This window comes from Harpia harpyja, chromosome 24 (assembly GCF_026419915.1).
Source record: "Harpia harpyja isolate bHarHar1 chromosome 24, bHarHar1 primary haplotype, whole genome shotgun sequence".
NCBI lineage: Eukaryota > Metazoa > Chordata > Aves > Accipitriformes > Accipitridae > Harpia > Harpia harpyja.
In genome coordinates this window covers 122,863-148,639 of record NC_068963.1, presented here as the reverse complement: position 1 = coordinate 148,639, position 25,777 = coordinate 122,863, and the positions used below count along the sequence as shown (strand labels likewise).

The following is a 25,777-nucleotide window of genomic DNA, read 5'->3' as shown; positions in this document are numbered from 1 at the left end:
AGCTGTCTCTTAGTAATGCTGTCAGTATCTTTCCTAGAGTAATGACATTGAGTCATATTACTAGAGGCTGAGCTTAGAAGCGTTTAGATACGACTTTTTCTTGAACCGCTGTCACTATCCTTGGTTAGAGCTAGAGGTATGTGCAAGATTTTGCTAGGACATTGGGCTGGAAGTGTTGATTGTAAGACTGCAGTACAAGTATTTTGCACCCTGTACAAATTGCCAAAGAAGTAGTGAAGTTAAATAGACTAAGCTGGCATTTTAAAATTGAGCTTTACTGTCTTCAGGCCAAATCGTGTTTTCCTGATGTTTGATACTGCACTGTAGCCATTAAGACTTGCTCTTTTTGCATCTTACTGCAACAAAAATGATTTGCACTGCGTGTAGTTGCAGAGTAGTGAAAAAATGTGTGCATTCACATAGCAGTAGAGGCCACTATACACCACCTTAAATCAGCCAATAGCTATGGTAGTTCATGTGGTAGAAGCGAGTGGAAACAGACTTACCCTTCCTGTATGTTTTTCCACTAACAAAGCAACAGCTGTTCTGTCTTGTGAGCAGAAACTTTTACATGTTATTAAGTTCTTCAGTTGCCAGTAGCATTATGTCAGCAGCTGAAAGAACATAAGTGTATGGAGAGTCAAAAAACCCCAAACCAAATTTGGGAGGAAAAAACTGGGGAGAGTGACTGTTTTGAATTAACTTCTTGTGTGTGTGTGTTGTGTTTTTTTTAAGGTCCAAGCCTCCTTATAGTGCTTCATCTTACTCTAGAAGTTTCTATACCTACTCCAAGTCAAGATCAGATTCTTCCCCCTCTCGCTCCCCCTCTCGATCATTTTGTCGTTCCCATTTGCATTCCTACTCGCGATCGCGGCTGTATCCAAGAAGAGGCAAAGGGAAGAGTCGTAACTATTGTTCTAGATCAAGGTCACCTGGTAATAGAGCTGGAAATTACCCTGAAAAATCTTCTGGAAGAGCGAGCCATGTCATCAAAGATCCTACAAAATCAAAAGAGAAGGAAGTGGAATATCCACAGGATGATGGCAAAGGAAATAAACATAAAAAATACCAGAAGAGAAGAAAAGGAGATGAGAATGAAGGATTTCCTTCATTTTGTGAAAAGTCTCCTCGAATGGAACCTCCTGCGAAAAAAGTGAAGGAGGAGTTGCCAAAGACAGGCAGTGTTGAAACATCTTCCTCTCAAAGGGGTGAGAAGGTTCTTGGTACCCCACAGAAAATTCACCCAAAAGTGACAAAAGATCACCCAGAAACCAGACCAGCGAAGGAGGAAAAGGCAAAGAAAGACCACAAGGAAAATGACAGTGAGAGTAATGTATCTGCAAAAGATGAGGAAGCTGCAGGAAAAAATCCCAAAGACCCGAAAGAAAAGTCTGTTGATAAGGTGAAAGAGGATACAGCAGCACCTGCTGCAGTTGACCAGCCTGAAGCAAGCAGAAGTCAAAGCCGTCACAGTGTTAGCTGTAGTCAAAGCCCTTCTGAGAGTCAGCCTCGAAGCCACAGCAGCAGTGCCAGCTCAGGAGAGAGTCAAGACAGCAAGAAAAAGAAAAAGAAAAAAGAGAAGCAGCAGCACAAGAAGCATAAGAAGCACAAGAAGCATAAGAAACACAAGAAGCATAAGAAACACATTGGAAGCGAAGCGGAATTGGAAAAGAGCCAAAAACACAAACGCAAGAAGGAAAAATCGAAGGAGAGCAAAGATAAAGATAAGCAAACCGTGAAATCTGTCACTACATAGAATGAGGGATATTAAAAAAATGACTTAATTCCTAAGTCATCTCTATTAAATTTTGTTAAAATGTAAATGAATTCAAGCGTTGCAAATAGTGACATGGAAGACCCTGTGCTGCACTTAAAATATTGCTGCTTGATTATTTGATTTTTACATCAGAGCTTTATAAAAGTGAACATTTTGAACAGAATTGTGAGTTGTGGCCACGTATCATGAAAGGTTTTGCTGGGGCATGTTATTTTTGTTAATTAGTTAATTAGTTTGGGTGGAGTATACTGCAAAACTTTTCACAGCTGAATTTTTTTTTAATTGCCTGGCAGAAGAAGGTGGTACCTGTTATAAAATAGCAGCAGCAAAATGCTTTGCAGAATACATTACAGCCCTGCTATGTCACTTTTTGGTTATAGTAAGTTTTCAGTAAACTAGCCAACGTGATGAGATTTCCAGTGATAGCTGAACATGAGCAGAGAAGAGACTAGTGACAGAAAAAAGGTACCAGTAAAAGCTTGCTGGTAGCTAACATGTACGAAAAATAGCATATCAAGGGGTTTAATTTTGAAAAGACAGGTAGGACTTTAAATCCTTTGAACTGATGCAATGTGGGGAGGTGCTGCCAAGAGGCACGGTTTTTTCATGTGCCAAGTGGCCTTGTTTTTATATTGTAAAAGGTAGTATGTGGCCCCAAACATAGAGCCGCTATTCACAGCTGGTCCTGACTATTTTAGAATAACGTTCAATACAAAGCTGTCACATTTCAACCTTGTTCCAGTTTGTTTGGAAAGCTGCTGTCATTTGCCAGCAGACATTTACACATAGACTTTAGGATGCCCTGTAATCTGTATTTCCTCTCATAAGAATGCTGATCACCAAGGTGTTTGTGTTCTTTAAATAGAAGCTTTAGTAGTAGTATTTTCATATGGTGGTGCGGTGCCATGATACAGAGCTCACCCTTCCATTAAATGTGGGGTTCAGCAGATGAGTTTGGCAGAAGAAGAAAACCCACTAGAAAGGCAGGCTTCTGCTTTAAACTACTTTGAACAATGACAGGAAATCTAGAAAATGTAAAATTAAGTAGCTTGATAATTGTAAGGCAGACGTAATTTAAAAAAAAAAAAAAAAGGTGGCAGTGGTGGGTGTTGCTCAACTGTCAGAAAGCCAGCATGGTAAGAAACACTTCTCGTTGTGCATTAAGGGCATAACATCGTGGTAATGACTGAATTTAAAGACTGAATTCAGCAGTGAAAGCCCTCAACTGTTTGGCTATGGGATTTGCCCCAGAAGAGTTCTGTTTGGAAGTACGAAAAATTAAAGCAGCGTTTATTTTAGAGCTTCCTGCTTGCGGAGCCTATTTTGTTCAAAAAGTGTCATTGTTTATATGTGTTGTTACTGGGGTATTTAGCAGTACAGAAACAGTAAATAGTAATAGTAATAATTCATCTTGCTTTTCAGTGGGGGTGACTATCACATTTTAAATACTGGGTTAGAGATGGAGCATCCTGTACTTCTGACGGTTAAAACAAGAACAAACCAGAATCGGTACTGGATTTCACTTCCTGTAGTTTGTGCCTTTCCATGTCAAGGCATTCTTGGTGGACTTCAGGTGTTTTCTGCGCAAGGTAAAGCAGGCTTTCCAATTAAGCCACTCCAATTTTTACTTTCCAGAATCAAAAAGCACAGGACCGTAACAGTCTTTAAAAATGTGCTCATCTAGCATTTCCTATGTGTGGTCCAGGGAACTGGTATCACCAAAGTAAACACCAGATGCATGGGAATTGAAGGCAGCCTCAGACTCTCCCTTTGCCTAGTCTGTGCTCGTGATGGTGAGGCCATTGAAAACTGAAGATTTCTTTTGGACCGTTCTCTGTGAACATGCTTTGGCCTGATGAAACACAGAAAATTTAGGACTCGGCGAAGTGGGATTCTTACTTCCGTTGGAAGGTGTTAAGTATGCTTTATTATCAAGGTTCAGAATACTTAGTAAATTTGCGTGGGAATAAAATTTTGGACTTTTTTCTGGAGTAGCTCCATCAAACCAGGCAAAATTGTGTATTTTTATACAACCTTGTGCTGAAGAAGCCATAGTCGATGTCTGTCTTGTGCTCTGTTAAACTCCCCTCTGTTTTCAGAGCGCTATAGCAGCATTACTGATGATTTTTCAGTCTCCTGTGAATTTAGTTTACTCTGCACGTGGAGTTTCTTATGATTAATTTTTCCAAGTTTTTTGAGCTGAAGACACCTGGAATGCAGTTACGCTCAGGCCCGAGTAGGTAGTTTTTACTACAGTCATGTTTAGAAGTCTTCTGGCGGGATTTCTGAAGTGTTGATGCAGTGCCTACAGTAGTGTGAAGGGATGTATCCGAACAGGGCTCTCTGCGTGAGGGTAGATACTGGAACGCATTTGACTTCAGGTGGTGAAGTACAGTTAAGATGGTTTTAACCACAGTGAAGGACAGCATGCTTACAGAGCAAAGGAAGCTTTGACTGTTGTTCAGACATAAGAAACAGATGTTGACTCAGTGACTAAATTTCGTATGTTCCTTCTGGAACAATAGTGCTTGGCCATCATCTGCTAAAGGTAAGTGTGGCCTGTTCCACATGTGTGAAATGATCACAGATCCCTGTGTCTGTCTTCAGAGAACCCTTGGATGAATATCCCTCATCTCCCCTCTTCAGTTGAGGCTAAATGTGTCTGGTTTCAACATAGTGATAGGCAGCAACTCTTAAGCTGGAAAAGCTCAGGCATGACAAGAAGCCCACCCTGATCTGATTGATGTGGTAGAAAAGAAGACAGAAAAGGAGCACGGCAAAGGCAGCTGTTAAAATAGCGGCCGAAAGCTGGTCACTCCTGCATCCAAGGTGAGCAAGTGTGGGCTGGAGAGCCCGAGGGCTCTGCTGCTAAGGCTAGCCACAGTCTTTCAAAAGGGCCTTGGTAATTGCTGTCAGCCGGAGTCCTGTGACAGGGACAGTGGGGCCATCAGCCTGCAGCTCGACAGTGGTTACAAGTGCCACTGAAACACTGTTGATGACGGATGCTGTTCTGTGGGTTGCGTTTGGGGGTTTTTTTAAGCATTTTGTTGAGCTACAGTTATTTCTTTGTGATCAGGTGAGGGGATTGGTGCTGATCTTCTCTTTCTGGAGCACGTCCTGACCTCCTTTGTCATCCAAAGCTTTCCCCTCTGTTCCTGAGAGGAGTGGTGGCCGCAATGGGGAACGACTCCCGTAAGTAATGGCTTCACCAGCAGGCTTAGCTTTGTGAATCCCCAAAGGCAACGGACATGGCTGGTGCTCCATCCCTGAATGTGCTGACAACCTAGAGTGAATTCTGGGGCATTTCCTGATAGCAGCCAGACTTAGCCAGGTGCTTCCAATTAGATGCAGGAAAACGCTCCTCTGTCACTCCTCTGCCACTAGTACAAGACTTTGAAAGATGACCTTGCTCGTAGAAAGATCTGACATTGGTTGGGTTACCTTCTGCTAGATACTTGCTTGTTTTCATCAATTTACAATCAGGAACAGGGGAGACTTGACCTGCTAATCCAATTCAAGTCTCGAGAGGGAAAGGAAGGTAGCCGTGGGCACAGAAATCGGAGTGTGGGCTTGTTGGACTTTTGGCAAAATAAGCAGGGGAACAGCCTATTTTCCAAAACTGTTTCTTGACCAGTAAATATCAACGGCAGCATTAGGCTTCCCCCAGTGTTTCCGGGCTGGAGGTTAGAGCTGGTTGTCCTGGGTGCTCCTGTACAGAACTCGACTTTTAAAAATGCTTTTGTGCAACAAAATCGTGTCATCTCTTTTCAAATGTCATTTCCCTGCAGTCATTGCCAAGGGAATGGCTCCGCAACAAAGGATCCTCTTTCCCCCGGAGAAGATTTGCATGGATTGGCAGCAAAGACAGAGAGCTGGAGCGGGACTGCACAACCTGGGCAATACGTGCTTCCTCAACTCCGTCCTGCAGTGCCTGATGTACACAGCCCCTCTGGCCAACTACCTGCTCTCTCGTGAGCACAGCCAGTTGTGTGAGTACTTTTAGGAACATTTCCTGGTACATCTGTTGGGCACTTCCCCAGGATTCCCAGCATCTGGAATTTGATTTAGGAGAAAAGCAGCCCTTCTTTGTCAACCCCATGAGGAGCTGTTCTTTGAACGCTCAGGCCTGGAAGCCACTTGTCTTATCTAGGCGTGTTCATCTTCAGATAGGCACTTCTTTCTAGCCCCGGGTCTTGGTCCCTATTCCTGCAAGTCAAACTCTCTTTGCTTACTGCACAGAAAACTTCTGTCAGTTAAGCATCCCTCTGAAGAAAGTTTTCTACGCACTAAAATGTCCCGGGCTTGTTGGGACGTTGGCACCTTGGGAGGAGTGGAGACTGTTCTTAAAACTTCAGGATCTCCATGAGGTTTCCCATCGCTATGGCTATTTTGCTAACCTGAGGAGCTTGCTTCCCTCCCTCCCTCTTCAGGTCATCAGCAAGACTTCTGCATGATGTGCGTAATGGAAGCGCATGTTAACAAGGTCCTGCATTCCTCAGTCAGTGCCATCCAGCCTAGCGCTGTCATCAACGTCCTCACACGTAAGTCATTTCAGGTGCTTTTACAGGTTTTCTCCCCTTCTTGTAGGAGAGAATTACTAACTTCTTCTTTCTTAGGAATAGGAGAACATTTCCAGCTTGGCAGGCAGGAAGATGCCCACGAGTTCCTACGCTTTACTGTCGATGCCATGCAGAGAGCTTGTCTGAGTGGAAGCAGCGAGTAAGCACAAGCAAATTACCTTTTCAATGTTCCCGAGCCCTTTGGACTCCTTGGTGTACTCCCACCAAGGAAAACCTATGCCCAGGGCTTTCAGACAAAGCAAGACTCTTGGAGGAGATCACTCTCTGCCTTACCATTTATTTCCAGATTGGACATGTCTTCTCAAGCAACTACCATCATCCATCAAATATTTGGGGGCTTTCTGAGATCCAGAGGTACTTTTCCGCAACTATTGCTCAACTTGGAATTGTCTGTGCCCTTCTGTTGGCCTGTGATAAAGAGCCGATCGTGTGACTGGCGTAGTAGGTATGAAGGACAGAAAGTGGCACAGCCAGTGACTTCCCCTATCGCTGAGCATTTTGATTTGCCTTCCAGTCACGTGCTTGAGCTGCAGAGCAGTTTCCGATTCCTACGAGGCTTTCCTGGATGTCCCTTTGGATATAAAAGTAAGAGGGTTTATAGCTGTGTTTCAAGCCATCCCAAGGCCCCTGTAGCTTTCCGGAATCCATGCGGTTGACTTAAAAACGTATACTGCGAACACAAGAGAGCTTGGTGGAGGAGGGTCGGAAGTGGAATGAGCTGTGTCCTTCTGGGGAGGCCATGGCAGTGGTCTCCTTGTAGGTGCTGGCTTTAAGCTGGACAAGTACGAATTATCCTCTCTGCACCCTTGACGTACTCTCATCCTTCTTCCTTTTGCCCTCCCTCAGCACCCCATCTGGCTCCCAGGCTGATGGGTTGTATCGTTTTCATTATTGATGACCCTGCGGTGCCACAGGGAAGTAGCTCCCGATAGCCCCGGGAATCCCTCAGGAATTCAATTCCCTGAGGGAAATGTTCAGCATCATACCCTCTTTCTGCCTCCTTCTGGACACTGCTTGCGGGTTCACAGTGCGCCTCCTCAGCGTCAGCTGCCTGGGTCTTCTTGTCAACTCCTAGTAAGTGTTTGGGCAAGGGCATTGCCCGCAGCTCACTGCTCTCCTTTCTCACTCCTCCAGGCAGCCTCTTCTGTCACTGCAGCTCTGGAGGACTTTGTGAAACCAGAGCAGCTGGATGGTGAAAACTGCTTTAAATGTAGCAAGTAAGATGATTACTAGCGACACAGTAGTACTAGGTCCTGCGGGAAGGTGCTGCATGTCATTGAGCAGAAGTCATCATTTCACATAGGCTTAATGCACGATAATGAGACGCAGCTTTTTTTTAATATGGCCTTATGGTACTGAATAGCCTTAAAATAGTGTAAGGATGTGTGAGACATGAAAGCTTGTCTGGTCTTCTTGGGGGAAAATTGGGTGCATTTCAGCACTTGGCTCTGTGCTTGCTTTCAAGATGTGACAAGATGGTTGCCGCCTCCAAGAGGTTTACAGTCCATTGCGCGCCCAAGGTTCTCACAGTGTGTCTGAAGAGGTTTGAAGGCTGCACCGGCAGGAAGATCAGCAAGGTGTGTATGCCACTGGAGGGCAACTTTCCCTTCCCGGAGCAGGAGATTTCCCAAAGCAGTACGCTCTTTCACAAGCTGTTCATGTTGGGTTTTTCGTGTTCCCTTCCGAGGAGAGGAGAGTTCTGGTGAGAAGACAAGCATGTACTCTGCTCCGACAGAGCTGCTTTGGCTGGGAACAGTTTCCTGCCAGCCAAACCATGCCATGTTGAAGGCTATTTCATGTAGTACTTCAGGATCGTTTCTGAGCCCTCCTGGTCTCCCTGTAGGTTGTGGAGTATCCCGAGTACTTGGATCTTCGGCCATACATGTCCCAGACGGCCGGAGAACGGCTCCTCTACACCTTATATGCTGTCTTGGTGCATCATGGTGACAGCTGTCATGCAGGACACTATTTCTGCTACACAAAGGTAAAGAGCAACTTCCTTCCTAGCAGGGAAAAAATGTGTGCTGGGGAAGACAAACCTTCCCGGCAGTGTAACTGGTGGCCAAGGTTTGGAGGGAGAAGGTCTCCTTAGGGGCTGGATTGGATTTGTGTTGGTGTAGTCTTGGTTCTCCGCCTGTGTTTTTGTGGAGAAACCATGCGGTTCATCTCCAGAGACTGATGCCTTTCTTTGCAGGCCAGCAATGGACTGTGGTACAAGATGAACGATATGGCTGTGAAAGGTTGTGGCATCCAGACAGTTCTCAGGCAGCAAGCCTATTTACTGTTTTATGTCAGGTGATGACAAGTATTAAAATGTGTTCAGAATACGTTTCCTTTTCCTGGCTTTGCTATTTTTCTTCTCCTCCTGCATGCTTCTCTTCCTGTTGTAGGAGACAATTATTACCTGCATCCTTCAGTGCTGTTGAATGTGAACTACCCCACGTCAGTCCTTATCTTCCCTTGCTGGGCTTCAGGCTGCTGCCCTGGTGTAAAGTGCTACTTGTCTGCTGTCTGAAGCTGGCTAATGTAGAGAAGAGTAGTTAAAGGGGGCCTACAGGAAAGATGGGGATGGACTCTCTATCAGGGAGTGTAGTGATAGGATGAGGGGTAACAGTTTTAAAGTGAAAGACGGAAGATTTAGATTAGATGTTGGGAAGCATTTCTTTACGGTGAGGGTGGTGAAACACTGGGAGAGTTTTCCCAGAGGGGTTGTGGATGCCCCCTCCCTGGAGGTGTTCAAGGCCAGGTTGGATGGGGCTTTGAGCAACCTGGTCTAGTGGAAGGTGTCCCTGCCCATGGCAGGGGGGTTGGAACTAGATGATCTTTAAGGTCCCTTCCAACCCACACCATTCGATGATTCTATGATTCTATGAAATGGAGGCCGTAGGGATGATAAAGACGAGGACTTGCTCTGACAGGGGCAGACCTGGTGGGTAGACCCCAATCAATTTTCCCATTTGTAGTCCTGGTTACGTCTTCTGTCAGTTGTAGAAACCACTCCAAGAAAATGACTGAACCCCAGAGAAAGCTGCAAGAACAGCCCTAAATGCAGATCACTCTTTTTTTTCTCCAGGCGCTCTGATTTGAAAACGGGAGAAAGGGTGCCTTCCTCACTGGCACCAGCATATGCCTGTTCCTCCCTCAGTCAATGGGGGGCTGACAGCAAGCAGGAGGATTCTGTGGGACCACAGGGTCTGCCTCCTAGGACTAAGGTAACCTGGGGAGGTGGGTCAGGGCACCAGCTGGACAGCAGATTTCTTTCTGGGATCTTGGCATTGCTCTCTTCTCCCACCCATGCTGCAGCTTTCTTCACAGCCGCAAGGCTGCTCCCTCTCAAAGCATCCCACCTCGATCCACCCCATTTGTCCACCTTTGGCCCTTCTGCCTTTGCAGCCCTCCAGGAGAGCCTTTGGGAGGCCCTTAGCTGTCCCCTCCCACAGCTTCTGGGGTTTCCCCACTGTTCAGGTCCTTTCAGGAGGAAAGGGCAGGACCTTTGCACAGCTCTCTTTGCAGGACACGGCGGTGGGCATGGAGGACTCTCCAGAGGACAGCAGCTCCTCTGCACCAGCCAGCACCAGCCAGCTAACCCAGGCAGGTGCACGGGAGGCATCTGCAGGCTGGCCAGGCAGGCTCAGCATCGCCTCCTATGTGGGCTCCTGCTTGCATCGCTTCTTCTGCGGCTGCCTAAGGCTGGTGTCCAGAAGGAAAGCTGCGTGCCCGGTCCGCTCTCCACCATTTGCCCCTCTGCACGCTGTGCAAGAAGACAGCAACAAAGAGGAGCAGGGATTCAGCCCTTCTTCCCGCTGCCAGAGGAACGGTGCCAGGGAGAGGGCCCGGAGCAGATCCCTGCAGTGGGGAAGAGATGTCCGCAGCTGGTTGGTGGACACCACAGACTACGACCACTCAACAGGGAGGAGGAGGAGAACCAGTCCTCCAAGTCGTGATCACGCTCCCAGGGATGATGCTGCTCCAGGGCCCTCCAACGGCACCTCCCAGTCAGGTCCTGCACCCAGTGCTGCTCGGGAGCAAACCCTGCCAATGCAGAAGCAGAGCAGATCCCTGCAGCAGGGCTACGCTCTCCGCAGCCGGGTTTTGGAGACCACAGACTACCACCGCTCAGCGAGGAGGAAGGGGAGGTGGAGAGCAAGTCCTCCACGTCATGACAGAGCCCCAAGGGATGATGCAGCTGCAGGGCCCTCCAATGCCAGCTGCAAGCGGGCTCCCACACCCAGGGCTGCTCGGGAGCACGCTCAGCTGTGGCAGAGAGAGCGGAGCAGATCCCCACATCGGGGCTATGACCTCTGCGGCCGCTTTGTGGACACCACCGAGTGTGACCCCTCAGCAGGGAGGAGGAGGGTTTCAGCACCCCAGAGATGCACATTAGGCTTGCTTGCTTCCCTCCTCCCTTCCGTCCTTCTTTCCCTCCCTCTTCAGGTGCAGAGGAAGGCTTCTGCATGATGTGCATGACAGTAGCGCACATTGAGGAGGTCCTGTCTTGCTCGGGTAGTGCCATCGAACCTACGTCTCTCGTCAATGAGCTTCCATGTAAGTCATTTCAGAGGGTTTCATTTGGAGGTATTTTTGATTTCTGAAGCACCCAGTGTGTCACTCTTTTTGCCGTGTTTGTGTTAAGGAGGAGAGCTTTTTTAGAAAGGTAAGTTTTCTTTCTTTTTTCTCTGAGATCACTGTGAAATCCTTCTTTCTTAGGAATAGGAGAACATTTCCAGCCTGGCACCCAGGAAGACGCACATGAATTCTTCTGCTATGCTGTGGGTGCCATGCAGAGAGCTTGTTTGAGCAGAAACAGCAAGTAAGCATAAGCACGTGACTGTTGAAATACTCCCTAGCCCTTTTAACGACTGTCAGTGAAAACCTCTGTCCGGGGCTTTCCTAACAAGGAGAATTCTTGCAAGAGCTAACTCTGCCTTCCACCTTGTGAGCTCCAATTACCATTTCTTTCCAGCTAGGACACATCTTCTCAGGCTAGCACGCTCATTCATCAGGTCTTTGGAGGATCTCTGAGATCCAGAGGTACTTTTTAAAACTATTCCTGTCCTTAGAATGATCTGTGGCTCTTTCTCTGTTTGTGGTAAACAGCTTCTGGGATGCGGCAGTATGTCCAGTGTGTTGAAAGCAGTATGTCTTGGTCACTGAAATGGACAGAGTTAGTCTCCTTCCCAACCTGAGAAGCATTTCTCTTTCCCTTCCAGTAACGTGCTTCAGCTGCAAAGCCATTTCAGACACCTACGAGGCATTCCTTGATATTCCCTTGGATATCAAGGTAAGATGTTTTGAAATTGTGGTGCAAAATGTTTCCAGGCCCCTGCAGGGCACCTAGTTTATCTCCAGGAAGCTCCGTGGAATTCAACCTGTGGCTGTTACCACACAAGAGCTTGGTGCTGGATGGGAAGGGAAATGTGCTTGTGTGCTTCTGCTGTGGAAGCTCTGTAAATGGTCTCCCTGTGCTGGGTGTCAGCTGGGCACAGTAAGGATGGTATCTACAGCCGTGATGACGCTGTCATACCACCCTGCTTTGGACTCCCTCAGTACCCCTCTGGTTGCTGTGCGGACAGCTTGGATTGCTTTTGCTCTTTTGGACCATGCGTCCCACAGGCAAATCTGGTACCGCCCAGGGGTAGCTGTTTATTGGGAGGTCATATAGTTTTATTTTAATGTATTGTTCTGTATCCGGGTGCTGTTGCTTAATTTAGGTCTATCTATAGAGTATAATTATGCTGTTTCCACCCTTATATGTATAGACACACAAACACACACATGCACACACACAAAATATGCCTATATCTGTATACACACATGGATCCTTTCAAATATGTGTTATTATTTTCAAGGTATTTACTGTGTACTTAAAACTGTCAGCTAACAATTCAGCTATAGCTGAAGTAAAATCACTCACGTTTTTTCCATGAAATAATCTCTTCGAATTTTACGGTTTGGTTTCCAATAGGTCAGTTACAATTTAGAAAAGACAGAATCATGGGGAAAACAAATTTAAAATGGAAATAGAGTCTTAAAAATAAGTATTTATTTCCAATGTTTTGTTGTTGTTAACTGCCTATTTTTATACAAAGCCTAAAACTTTCTTACCAACTCTGATAAATGTGGAGGAGAGACTCTAACTGCAGACTGATAAGCTGTTTTTCAGGAGCTGGTTATTATACTTGTTAGAGTCTTGATGAGAATATCATACCTAGGTGTACGTTAAGACTCCAGGATATACACTTCCTATGTTTATGAATATTTTATAGACATCAAGGTTTTAAGTCTGTATACTCATGTGTAAGTACACTATTGAAATCTAGTATAGTAGAGCGCAGAAGATGTGCGTTATCAGGAGGAGAAGCGTTTTTATTTAGAAGAAACATATTTTCAAGCCCAAATTGTGTCTTCGTTTAGAGAAGCTTTTCTAATTTTTAGCTGCCTGACTCACCATATGGTCAAATCACGGTGTCCACTGTAGCTGACGTGGATGAATAGTAGGCTGAGTTGAGCTAACTTTGGCCTCTCTCACTTAAAACATTGTATTGCATCGTCTGTCACTTCATAGCATAAAAGTTGATAAAGATATGCATGAGGCAGAAGTAATTGACTTAACCTTCCTTTTATTAATCTGATACCTTTAAGTAGTTTTCCAGGTCTTTATTCCCAGATGTGCACAGACTGAAGTACATGCATGATTACAACTTGTTCCATAGTTTGTTCTGTAACTAAATATGACTGTTCACAAATGTACCTTTAGATACACTCAGAGGCCTTTGTGTTAGTGCCAATGAATCAATTGCCTACGCTCTGCTAACTCCGATGCCAAAGTTGGGGTCTCTTTCACTCCTGCTCCTACCCGCTTGCTTCATCTTCGTCCGTCTTTAATAAATGTTTTATTCTGAGTGGAGAAGTGAGACCTGAGTCACATCTCTCACACTTGCTCATTTCATCTGAGTCAAAAGTGTTTCACAGTTACTTTATTCTTTTTCTCAATTTGCCCCAAACTGTGAAGTGTAACATAATGCAACTCTCTGCTTTAAATAGAAAAAAGATGCCTTTAGTAGACCATGATTACAAAAAACTCAGCTGATCTGTACTTGAAGTGCAGTTCTCTGCCCCAACACTCCAGGTGATAGTTTCATAGAAAATATGGCAAATGAGGAACACTGGATGCAACTCCCTGTATTCCCCATTTGTTTTTTTATGGCAAAAGGCTGTTTAACTTTGTTAGAAAGGAAAGTGTAAATGAATCAATTAAAACTCTTCCTTCTAATCCAGCAGAGTGCCTTGATTTTTCAGCACGATAATCCTGACCCTGTCAGGCCTCATATTTATGATTGGCAATGAGCATTGGCAGAAACAAAGCATTAGAGAAAATGTCTTCTTGAAAGCCTGGAAACTTTAACTTAAAGAATAGTTCAACTGTCATACCATGCTAGTTTGAATGGCCTTAGTAATACATTGCAAGTGTTTTATATGGCCTATAAATGACAACCTATAAAGATAGGGAGAGCAATAAACAAACATGTACTACTGTTGCAGAAGTACTTCCTATGTCACAGTTATCTTCCACATCACATACAAAAACTTTTTTCACTCTGCTGTAGTAAGATGCTGGCAGTCTCAAATGTGAAAAATCATGAGTCCAGCAAAGCAAAATAATGAGACTTTAAGCTCATGATCCTTGAAACAAAACCGTGATTTGCCTTCTAGTAATTAAGACAGAATATACTTGTTACAGAGATAGAAGACTATCTGTGTAACAGTTACATAGACGGTTACGTAGATAGAAGAGGTAAATAACTTCTAGTGAGAGTCTTAAAGAGTTGCAGATCAAAAGATGACTGGAAAAAGCATGTAGAAATCTTTGGAAAAGAGAAAATGTAACACAGTAAAAGGCATAGCAGAAATTAAAAACTGAAGTCGAAGAAATTGTGTTTCTGTTTTTTTTTCTTCCTTTGAACTGTGGGAGTGACTAAGCTTTGGAATAAACTGTCAAAGGAAATGATGACTGTCTAGACGCTCTCAGGTAGGAGCCTTTATGTTTCCAAGACGTTCAATTTGGTGCTGAGATACATAGATGAAAATGGCCATTGCATGCAGGAGGTTGGAGTAGATGATCTTCCTTTGGTGTACCTGACCCTCCAAGCCTTTGTACAGGCACACAGAGTATGGTGTCGTGGTTTAACCCCAGCCAGCAACTAAGCACCACGCAGCCGCTCGCTCACTTCCCCCACACCCAGTGGGATGGGGGAGAGAATTGGGGGAAAAAGTCAAACTTGTGGGTTGAGATAAAGACAGTTTAATAGGACAGAAAAAGAAGAAAATAATAATAATGCTAATAATAAAAGAATTAGAATATGCAAAACGAGTGATGCACAGTGCAATTTCTCACCACTCGCTGACCAATGCACAGTCAGTTCCCGAGCAGCGATCCGCCCCAGGCCAACTCCCCCCAGTTTATATACTGGGCATGACGTCACATGGTATGGAACACCCCGTTGGCCAGTTTGGGTTAGCTGTCCTGGCTGTGTCCCCTCCCAACTCCTTGTGCCCCTCCAGCCTTCTTGCTGGCTGGGCATGAGAAGCTGAAAAATCCTTGACTTAGTAGAAATACTACTTAGCAACAACTGAAAACGTCAGTGTGTTATCAACATTCTTCTCATACTGAACCCAAAACATAGCACTATGCCAGCTACTAGAAAGAAAATTAACTCTATTCTGGCCGAAACCAGGACATATGGCATGCCAAAATCCTCTTCAGTCTGACTACAAGTACAAAAAAGCATTAGAAATACCACGCTTAAGTCCCTCTGGATTAGTATTTCATCTGCTTGTGTTGTGAATACTGAAGGACTGCATCTGAAGTGGAGAGATGCTTTTTTCCAGTTTTATCCTTTTGCTTCCATCAGGCAGCAGATTAGGGCTGAGACAGGGCAACTCCAGCCCACCAAGTTTATTATCCAGTTATATACTCACCCACCCCAAGTTTGCCGAATTCCTTTGTTATGGCTGTTTATAGCTCTTGCCTCCACAGTCTTCCATGGCTATGAGTTTGAGTTGCACTGTGTAATTGAGTCTTGGCGGGGAAGTGGAACTCTTCTCCCCCCACTCCACCCCCACCTTTTCTTTATTTTAAACCTGTTATTTGATTGTTTCTTTAGGTTTCAACCAGTTCTTGTTTTGTAAGAAATAGTGAATAATCATTGGGGTATTGCTATTCATAATTTCACATCTATTTTACAGCTCTCATACAGAAACAGTCTGGCATCGTGGGTTGTTCTTCTTGTCGTTGACTGTCTGCTCGTCAGATCCTCTTCATTTTGAGGTGGGGTGATCTGGTTCGTGCATGATGTGAGAGAACATGGGGAATTAATGAGGTATAATCGTACAAGACCAAAACGTAGTTATTCCCTGTCAAATCAGCTGATAAGAGCAGTCCATTTTATTCAAGTGATGTATCCAAATGTGACTTCATCCTGAGACATGCTCATCAGCGAGTTTCTCTCTTCACTGTAATGGCTATATATCTCATCACGTGATGGGAGATTGTGTGCAGCCTCTTACATGTCCTTCCTCATCCTCTTACAAGCACACATGCCACTTTTATGTGAGCGGACATTCATCCATCGTACATCAGTAAACTAGAGCAGGCATCATCATGGTATGCCTGTTTATAGGTAAGTGAAGAGAGAAGAGCTGTGATCAGTCCATAAACATTATGACAGGGAGCAAGATGTGTGAATAATTCATGCAGCCCCAGCTTGCCTTTATATCTGAAAAAGAGGACAAGAGGGAGGAAGCTGTAGCTACATGCAGAAGGACTTATTCCAGGGAGCCAAATCCAGTACGTAATTTGGGGCACCTCAGTTCCAAATGACCTTTCTGCCTCGGAAGAAGTATTGCATTGTTTAAAGTTTTTTTGTCATTGCTGTGTTTTGTATAGGAGCATAGGTAAAAGTTTGAATTGTGATTGCTTCCAGGAGTTTTAAGTAAAACAGTAAAAGCTCTGTTTGAAGACGAAAATAAGATTTGGCAATATTGCTGACAGAAAAAAATTAAGCTTTCAACAGTGTATTTAGGCAACAAAGAGAATTTATTTTATAATTAAATATAAACGCACCACTTTTCCTCAACTAAGCGTGCTAAACAACCTGGAATACACTTTGCATATCAAAAATACGTGACTGTTCTGATCTGTTAAGCAGTTCAAGAATCATAAACTAAAGAAGTTAAATTTGTAATTCTAAGAGTTCTTTTGGCTTACGTTCTTTTATTTACTCAGTTGTATATCCCAAATAAATGTATTAAGTCAGTAGTTACTCTGGGCTTGCACTAATGTGAAAACAGAACGCGATCCATATTTTTGTCCCAATCTGCAGACTTAGGTGCAGAGCCACACCTAGAAAGAAACAAAATACGTAGCCAACATCCCCAGTACAAATCTCAAGCCTTTACTCTTGGTTATACTTTTGGGTAACAGATCAAGGGTCTGATTCTTTAGGGGCAACAAAGGGGGAAAAAGAGCAACAAGCTGCTGAGGGCCGGATCCCGTGAGCCAGCGGGACGGCACTCAGGACGTCCGTACCTAACCTTTAGGCACTGAGTGAGACCCTGGGTAGCAGCAGCCTAGTGCAAAGCAAGACCGCGTGCTGCATCGGGCATCTGGTAAAACTTGCCGGGTGGCTTTGAACTTCTGGTAGAAACTGTGCTGGAATGACGGATCCCCATTTCCTAGGCAAGCATTCAGGACACTAAACCATAGATAAAAAGTGGCCACTGGCCCCCTCCACTAAGTGGATTTTTTTAGATGGAAGCGCCTGTTGCACCTTGCACAAAACTCAAGCTTGTCAGGCTGTGTGAAATGCCTTCAGAGCGTGCCAGCGTAATCAGCTTCTTGGGGAGATTCCCCTTGGCGACCCTTCTTCATGAGTCCTGGAGAATGGTACGTGTGCAGTGGGTGCCAGGATGCACTACTTTTTCAAACTGGTAAGCAAGCATAGTTAAGTATAGCGAAATGTCATAGCTGAGGGGAGTGAGCACGGTTAGACAGAAGATGCAGCTCCAGCTTGTTTTGTCATCCAGGCAAACGTGGCCAGATCAAGTGCTGTTTTGTGTGGCATGAGATAAAAGTATGTTAGATGTGTCTTTGGTGTACATCAGATGCTTCCTATTATAGGTCAGAAAAAACCTATTAGAACAGTCCCTTACTTACAGGACTGATTTTATAGAGTTAACGAAGCCATGGGTGGCTGAAAGTACAAGGACCCACTTTACATTTGTTGGAGCTCATGCTGGTGGGGTCCTGGGTCACGGCCGCTGGTCTGAGGTCTCCCATCTGACCTCGCTGTAATTCCTACATGGGGTGCAGGCTACTGACAGTATTGAAGGGCTATTATTTTTCATAGCAGTGTTGGATCTAGTAACATTGTGTCCAAAACCACTGGGCAAGTCCCTGGTCCAAACAGATCAATGATTTTTTACTTTTTCCTCCCCTAAGAAGTTGAGGCCCTGCTTTAAAAGATCTTTAAAAGATCCTGACCTCAAAATGGCAATAATTTGGGCACAGGCGACGGGTCAGGTCATTTGTTTTAGTGTTCTCTTAAAACCCAAGGCAGGTGTTTTATCTATTCCAAAACTATTTTTCTCTTCTCTTCACATTCCTCCCCCAAAAGAGAAAAAAAAGCCTGGAGTAGTCCCATTCCTTGTCCGAAAGCTGCTCTGTGCCTGCCTGACACCAGACACAATCCACACAGAGAGCAATCAGAGCCAAACCCTGCACTTCCATTGGGACAGTAGCCTTGGAAAACTTCTTTGCTGGGTTGCTTGGAGACCTGTAACTGCAACAAAACCTCCCTGACAGGTAGACTAGAACACCAATTTGTTGCCAATTAAAAAGGGAGCAGGAGAGCAGCAATAACCCCAAACGAGAACATCTTCCCCCAGCCCGTTCAGCCCGTTGCAGTCCCGCTCGCTGTCGGCTCGTCCAGCCCACTTCCATTCGAGTGACTTGAACTCCATCTTTAAAAAGACGAGACTGCAAGATGGGCACACGCAAACACACTGCTTTCAAAATCCCACAATGTAAACTTCTCGGACTGGGTATTTCCACCAATTGCCGCAAAACCTACAGAGAAGGACACACCCCATAAATTCCACAGGCAAGGCCAACGAGTCTTTTTAATTCTGGCTTTGGCTTTTCTGCCTGCTGGGTGCAAATGAGTGCTGTTTCTGCAAGGCGATCCCAAAAGCTGAACACGGATTAAAGCTCTTCCTTGAGGGACCTGTGGGCAGGCAGGCCAGCCGGCAGAGCTGTCCAAGTCTCTGGAAGGTCTCTCTGAGCTCTTCCTGGCCAGAGGCAGCTCTGGGAGGAGGGACAGGGTGGGCTGCTGGTGCCCTTTGTGCAGCTTGGTCCCTGCTGCGGGAAGTTTTGATGCTTCCTGGATTCCTGGATTCCTCTTCCTCTCCGGCACTGCCGCAGTCAGATGCCATGCTCCTCCCTCATCCAGGTCGACAATCTGCCCCCGTCACCATCTCAGCACCCCCGAGTGATTGCCTGATGTGCATCTCCGCGGTGCTGAAACCCTCCTCCTCCCTGCTGAGCGGTCACACTCGGTGGTGTCCACAAACCGGCCGCAGAGGTCATAGCCCCGATGTGGGGATCTGCTCCGCTCTCTCTGAAACAGCTGAGCGTGCTCCCGAGCAGCCCTGGGTGTGGGAGCCCGCTTGCAGCTGGCATTGGAGGGCCCTGCAGCTGCATCATCCCTTGGGGCTCTGTCATGACGTGGAGGACTTGCTCTCCACCTCCCCTTCCTCCTCGCTGAGCGGTGGTAGTCTGTGGTCTCCAAAACCCGGCTGCGGAGAGCGTAGCCCTGCCGCAGGGATCTGCTCTGCTTCTGCATTGGCAGGGTTTGCTCCCGAGCAGCGCTGAGTGCAGGAGCCGACTGGGAGGTGCCGTTGGGGGGCCCTGGAGCAGCATCATCCCTGGGAGCGTGATCACGACTTGGAGGACTAGTTCTCCTCCTCCTCCTCCTCCCTGTTGAGTGGTCGTAGTCTGTGGTGTCCACCAACCAGCTGCGGACATCTCTTCCCCACTGCGGGGATCTGCTCCGGGCCCTCTCCCTGGCACCGTTCCTCTGGCAGCGGGAAGAAGGGCTGAATCCCTGCTCCTCTTTGTTGCTGTCTTCTTGCACAGCGTGCAGAGGGGCAAATGGTGGAGAGCGGACCGGGCACGCAGCTTTCCTTCTGGACACCAGCCTTAGGCAGCCGCAGAAGAAGCGATGCAAGCAGGAGCCCACGTAGGAGGCGATGCTGAGCCTGCCTGGCCAGCCTGCAGATGCCTCCCGTGCACCTGCCTGGGTTAGCTGGCTGGTGCTGGCTGGTGCAGAGGAGCTGCTGTCCTCTGGAGAGTCCTCCATGCCCACCGCCGTGTCCTGCAAAGAGAGCTGTGCAAAGGTCCTGCCCTTTCCTCCTGAAAGGACCTGAACAGTGGGGAAACCCCAGAAGCTGTAGGAGGGGACAGCTAAGGGCCTCCCAAAGGCTCTCCTGGAGGGCTGCAAAGGCAGAAGGGCCAAAGGCGGACAAATGGGGTGGATCGAGGTGGGACGCTTTGAGAGGGAGCAGCCTTGCGGCTGTGAAGAAAGCTGCAGCATGGGTGGGAGAAGAGAGCAATGCCAAGATCCCAGAAAGAAATCTGCTGTCCAGCTGGTGCCCTGACCCACCTCCCCAGGTTACCTTAGTCCTAGGAGGCAGACCCTGTGGTCCCACAGAATCCTGCTTGCTGTCAGCCCCCCATTGACTGAGGGAGGAACAGGCATATGCTGGTGCCAGTGAGGAAGGCACCCTTTCTCCCGTTTTCAAATCAGAGCGCCTGGAGAAAAAAAAGAGTGATCTGCATTTAGGGCTGTTCTTGCAGCTTTCTCTGGGGTTCAGTCATTTTCTTGGAGCGGTTTCGACAACTGACAGAAGACGTAACCAGGACTACAAATGGGAAAATTGATTGGGGTCTGCCCCTGTCAGAGCAAGTCCTCGTCTTTATCGTCCCTACGGCCTCCATTTCATAGAATCATAGAATCATCGAATGGTGTGGGTTGGAAGGGACCTTAAAGATCATCTAGTTCCAACCCCCCTGCCATGGGCAGGGACACCTTCCACTAGACCAGGTTGCTCAAAGCCCCATCCAACCTGGCCTTGAACACCTCCAGGGAGGGGGCATCCACAACCCCTCTGGGAAAACTCTCCCAGTGTTTCACCACCCTCACCGTAAAGAATTTCTTCCTAATATCTAATCTAAATCTTCCCTCTTTCACTTTAAAACTGTTACCCCTCGTCCTATCACTACACTCCCTGATAGAGAGTCCCTCCCCATCTTTCCTGTAGGCCCCCTTTAACTACTCTTCTCTACATTAGCCAGCTTCAGACAGCAGACAAGTAGCACTTTACACCAGGGCAGCAGCCTGAAGCCCAGCAAGGGAAGATAAGGACTGACGTGGGGTAGTTCACATTCAACAGCACTGAAGGATGCAGGTAATAATTGTCTCCTATGACAGGAAAAGAAACATGCAGGAGGAGAAGAAAAATAGCAAAGCCAGGAAAAGGAAACGTATTCTGAACACATTTTAATACTTGTCATCACCTGACATAAAACAGTAAATAGGCTTGCTGCCTGAGAACTGTCTGGATGCCACAACCTTTCACAGCCATATCGTTCATCTTGTACCACAGTCCATTGCTGGCCTGCAAAGAAAGGCATCAGTCTCTGGAGATGAACCGCATGGTTTCTCCACAAAAACACAGGCGGAAAACTACAGAACCAAGAGTACGCCAACGCAAATCCAATCCAGCCCCTAAGGAGACCTTCTCCCTCCAAACCTTGGCCACCAGTTACACTGCCGGGAAGGTTTGTCTTCCCCAGCACACATTGTTTCCCTGCTAGGAAGGAAGTTGCTCTTTACCTTTGTGTAGCAGAAATAGTGTCCTGCATGACAGCTGTCACCACGATGCACCAAGACAGCATATAAGGTGTAGAGGAGCCGTTCTCCAGCTGTCTGGGACATGTATGGCCGAAGATCCAAGTACTTGGGATACTCCACAACCTACAGGGAGACCAGGACGGCTCAGAAATGATCCTGAAGTACTACATGAAATAGCCTTCAACATGGCATGGTTTGGCTGGCAGGAAACTGTTCCCAGCCAAAGCAGCTCTGTCGGAGCAGAGTACATGCTTGTCTTCCCACCAGAACTCTCCTCTCCTCGGAAGGGAACACGAAAAACCCAACATGAACAGCTTGTGAAAGAGCGTACTGCTTTGGGAAATCTCCTGCTCCGGGAAGAGAAAGTTGCCCTCCAGTGGCATACACACCTTGCTGATCTTCCTGCCGGTGCAACCTTCAAACCTCTTCAGACACACTGTGAGAACCTTGGGCGCGCAATGGACTGTAAACCTCTTGGAGGCGGCAACCATCTTGTCACATCTTGAAAGCAAGCACAGAGCCAAGTGCTGAAATGCACCCAATTTTCCCCCAAGAAGACCAGACAAGCTTTCATGTCTCACACATCCTTACACTATTTTAAGGCTATTCAGTACCATAAGGCCATATTAAAAAAAAGCTGCGTCTCATTATCGTGCATTAAGCCTATGTGAAATGATGACTTCTGCTCAATGACATGCAGCACCTTCCCGCAGGACCTAGTACTACTGTGTCGCTAGTAATCATCTTACTTGCTACATTTAAAGCAGTTTTCACCATCCAGCTGCTCCGGTTTCACAAAGTCCTCCAGAGCTGCAGTGACAGAAGAGGCTGCCTGGAGGAGTGAGAAAGGAGAGCAGTGAGCTGCGGGCAATGCCCTTGCCCAAACACTTACTAGGAGTTGACAAGAAGACCCAGGCAGCTGACGCTGAGGAGGCGCACTGTGAACCCGCAAGCAGTGTCCAGAAGGAGGCAGAAAGAGGGTATGATGCTGAACATTTCCCTCAGGGAATTGAATTCCTGAGGGATTCCCGGGGCTATCGGGAGCTACTTCCCTGTGGCACCGCAGGGTCATCAATAATGAAAACGATACAACCCATCAGCCTGGGAGCCAGATGGGGTGCTGAGGGAGGGCAAAAGGAAGAAGGATGAGAGTACGTCAAGGGTGCAGAGAGGATAATTCGTACTTGTCCAGCTTAAAGCCAGCACCTACAAGGAGACCACTGCCATGGCCTCCCCAGAAGGACACAGCTCATTCCACTTCCGACCCTCCTCCACCAAGCTCTCTTGTGTTCGCAGTATACGTTTTTAAGTCAACCGCATGGATTCCGGAAAGCTACAGGGGCCTTGGGATGGCTTGAAACACAGCTATAAACCCTCTTACTTTTATATCCAAAGGGACATCCAGGAAAGCCTCGTAGGAATCGGAAACTGCTCTGCAGCTCAAGCACGTGACTGGAAGGCAAATCAAAATGCTCAGCGATAGGGGAAGTCACTGGCTGTGCCACTTTCCGTCCTTCATACCTACTACGCCAGTCACACGATCGGCTCTTTATCACAGGCCAACAGAAGGGCACAGACAATTCCAAGTTGAGCAATAGTTGCGGAAAAGTACCTCTGGATCTCAGAAAGCCCCCAAATATTTGATGGATGATGGTAGTTGCTTGAGAAGACATGTCCAATCTGGAAATAAATGGTAAGGCAGAGAGTGATCTCCTCCAAGAGTCTTGCTTTGTCTGAAAGCCCTGGGCATAGGTTTTCCTTGGTGGGAGTACACCAAGGAGTCCAAAGGGCTCGGGAACATTGAAAAGGTAATTTGCTTGTGCTTACTCGCTGCTTCCACTCAGACAAGCTCTCTGCATGGCATCGACAGTAAAGCGTAGGAACTCGTGGGCATCTTCCTGCCTGCCAAGCTGGAAATGTTCTCCTATTCCTAAGAAAGAAGAAGTTAGTAATTCTCTCCTACAAGAAGGGGAGAAAACCTGTAAAAGCACCTGAAATGACTTACGTGTGAGGACGTTGATGACAGCGCTAGGCTGGATGGCACTGACTGAGGAATGCAGGACCTTGTTAACATGCGCTTCCATTACGCACATCATGCAGAAGTCTTGCTGATGACCTGAAGAGGGAGGGAGGGAAGCAAGCTCCTCAGGTTAGCAAAATAGCCATAGCGATGGGAAACCTCATGGAGATCCTGAAGTTTTAAGAACAGTCTCCACTCCTCCCAAGGTGCCAACGTCCCAACAAGCCCGGGACATTTTAGTGCGTAGAAAACTTTCTTCAGAGGGATGCTTAACTGACAGAAGTTTTCTGTGCAGTAAGCAAAGAGAGTTTGACTTGCAGGAATAGGGACCAAGACCCGGGGCTAGAAAGAAGTGCCTATCTGAAGATGAACACACCTAGATAAGACAAGTGGCTTCCAGGCCTGAGCGTTCAAAGAACAGCTCCTCGTGGGGTTGACAAAGAAGGGCTGCTTTTCTCCTAAATCAAATTCCAGATGCTGGGAATCCTGGGGAAGTGCCCAACAGATGTACCAGGAAATGTTCCTGAAAGTACTCACACGACTGGCTGTGCTCACGAGAGAGCAGGTAGTTGGCCAGAGGGGCTGTGTACGTCAGGCACTGCAGGACGGAGTTGAGGAAGCACGTATTGCTCAGGTTGTGCAGTCCCGCTCCAGCTCTCTGTCTTTGCTGCCAATCCATGCAAATCTTCTCCGGGGGAAAGAGGATCCTTTGTTGCGGAGCCATTCCCTTGGCAATGACTGCAGGGAAATGACATTTGAAAAGAGATGACACGATTTTGTTGCACAAAAGCATTTTTAAAAGTCGAGTTCTGTACAGGAGCACCCAGGACAACCAGCTCTAACCTCCAACCCAGAAACACTGGGGGAAGCCTAACGCTGCCGTTGATATTTACTGGTCAAGAAACAGTTTTGGAAAATAGGCTGTTCCCCTGCTTATTTTGCCAAAAGTCCAACAAGCCCACACTCCGATTTCTGTGCCCACGGCTACCTTCCTTTCCCTCTCGAGACTTGAATTGGATTAGCAGGTCAAGTCTCCCCTGTTCCTGATTGTAAACTGATGAAAACAAGCAAGTGTCTAGCACAGAAGGTAACCCGACCGATGTCAGATCTTTCTACGAGCAAGGTCATCTTTCAAAGTCTTGTACTAGTGGCAGAGGAGTGACAGAGGAGCGTTTTCCTGCGTCTAACTGGAAGCACCTGGCTAAGTCTGGCTGCTATCAGGAAATGCCCCAGAATTCACTCTAGGTTGTCAGCACATGCAGGGATGGAGCACCAGCCACGTCCGTTGCCTTTGGGGATTCACAAAGCCCAAGCCTGCTGGCGAAGCCGTTACTTACGGGAGTCGTTCCCCATTGTGGCCATCACTCCTCTCAGGAACAGAGGGGAAAGCTTTGGATGACAAAGGAGGTCAGGACGTGCTCCAGAAAGAGAAGATCAGCACCAATCCCCTCACCTGATCACAAAGAAATAACTGTAGCTCAACAAAATGCTTGAAAAAAACCCCAAATGCAACCCACAGAACAGCATGCGCCATCAACAGTGTTTCAGTGGCACTTGTAACCGCTGTCGAGCTGCAGGCTGATGGCCCCACTGTCCCTGTCACAGGACTCCGGCTGACAGCAATTACCAAGGCCCTTTTGAAAGACTGCATTGCGTGTCACCTGCTCTGAAGAGGACCTGCTGCTTACCTGTGGCTAGCCTTAGCAGCAGAGCCCTCGGGCTCTCCAGCCCACACTTGCTCACCTTGGATGCGGGAGTGACCGGCTTTCGGCCGCTATTTTAATGGCTGCCTTTGCCGTGCTCCTTTTCTGTCTCCCTTCCTACTGCCTCAGTCAGGGCAGGATTCTTGTCATTCTAGGCTGAGCCCAACGCCTCAGACTACACTGCCACCCCCTACTTACCTATCCTAGGATACGGTAAGGAAATAGCAAACAGGAACTCTACCCATAGCCCATCTCTGGCCAGCCTATCAAGGTGTAATAGCTCAGCCTGCAGCTCGGAACGCACAGACCAGCCTGTACTTTCATCCCGTATCTACCTACTCTATGATCTGTCCTGAAAGTCAAATCATAATTACCTTTGAAAGAGGATGGAAGTTGAGAATTGAGCAGTAAATGATAAATGGTTGGAAAAATGTAGGCACGCAAGTAGCAAAGGAAGGAGCTGAGTTATCCCGAAGGCCAGCTCAGCCCAACTAGCTTTTGCTGGCCTGCTTTTCAGGATCCCAAGACCTGGCCAGGTGTGCTCACAAGCGCCGGGCAGGTGCCGCATCACTGCCCCTTTGTGACACGGGGCTGCACGGGGACATGTCCCCTTGAGGCCATCGAGCACCACAGCCGCCACAGCCCAGGCACCTCCTGGAGCCGGCAGTCACTGGAGCTCCCCACACGCTGCTGGCGCAGGGCTGTTTGTCTGCCAGCAGAGCTCC

At 47.2% G+C, this 25,777-nt stretch overlaps 3 protein-coding genes across 3 annotated transcripts in view; 2 read left to right on the top strand and 1 right to left on the bottom strand.

Annotated features, from left to right (window-relative positions):
• The window catches only part of LOC128135748 (E3 ubiquitin-protein ligase RBBP6-like), a 29,170-nt gene extending 24,408 nt beyond the window's left edge, over positions 1–4,762 (top strand). The window contains exons 15-16 of the mRNA XM_052774811.1: positions 736–1,474; positions 4,694–4,762. Of these exons, the coding sequence (XP_052630771.1) occupies positions 736–1,474; positions 4,694–4,762 (808 nt within the window). The remainder of the gene's footprint in view (positions 1–735; positions 1,475–4,693) is intronic.
• Positions 4,763–4,953: 191 nt separating this feature from the next.
• On the top strand, positions 4,954–19,659 carry LOC128135747 (ubiquitin carboxyl-terminal hydrolase 42-like). Its single transcript, XM_052774810.1, has 15 exons — positions 4,954–4,969; positions 5,566–5,766; positions 6,208–6,318; positions 6,394–6,496; positions 6,644–6,711; positions 6,872–6,942; positions 7,492–7,574; positions 7,823–7,934; positions 8,201–8,341; positions 8,552–8,652; positions 8,748–8,893; positions 10,792–10,902; positions 11,568–11,638; positions 18,839–19,187; positions 19,553–19,659. The coding sequence occupies exons 1-15, from the start codon at positions 4,954–4,956 to the stop codon at positions 19,657–19,659; spliced, it is 1,791 nt and encodes a 596-aa protein (XP_052630770.1).
• Positions 19,660–20,743: 1,084 nt separating this feature from the next.
• LOC128135746 (ubiquitin carboxyl-terminal hydrolase 42-like) lies at positions 20,744–24,702 on the bottom strand. The gene is made up of 11 exons (XM_052774809.1): positions 24,687–24,702; positions 23,887–24,087; positions 23,335–23,445; positions 23,157–23,259; positions 22,942–23,009; positions 22,711–22,781; positions 22,079–22,161; positions 21,719–21,830; positions 21,312–21,452; positions 20,993–21,093; positions 20,744–20,897 (listed from the first exon to the last, which is right to left on the bottom strand). Exons 1-11 carry the CDS (start codon positions 24,700–24,702, stop codon positions 20,744–20,746), a joined length of 1,161 nt encoding a protein of 386 aa, XP_052630769.1.
• Positions 24,703–25,777: the final 1,075 nt, after the last annotated feature.

What these genes read in the sequence shown, in the direction of transcription:
- LOC128135747 (XM_052774810.1), top strand. An exon ending in TCGTGAGCACAGCCAGTTGT is followed by an intron (nt 5,767 to 6,207) that starts GTGAGTACTTTT and finishes CTCCCTCTTCAG; the next exon opens with GTCATCAGCAAGACTTCTGC. An exon ending in TATTTACTGTTTTATGTCAG is followed by an intron (nt 8,653 to 8,747) that starts GTGATGACAAGT and finishes TTCCTGTTGTAG; the next exon opens with GAGACAATTATTACCTGCAT.
- LOC128135746 (XM_052774809.1), bottom strand. An exon ending in ATGTCCCTTTGGATATAAAA is followed by an intron (nt 22,162 to 22,710) that starts GTAAGAGGGTTT and finishes TCACTCCTCCAG; the next exon opens with GCAGCCTCTTCTGTCACTGC. An exon ending in ACTATTTCTGCTACACAAAG is followed by an intron (nt 21,094 to 21,311) that starts GTAAAGAGCAAC and finishes CTTTCTTTGCAG; the next exon opens with GCCAGCAATGGACTGTGGTA.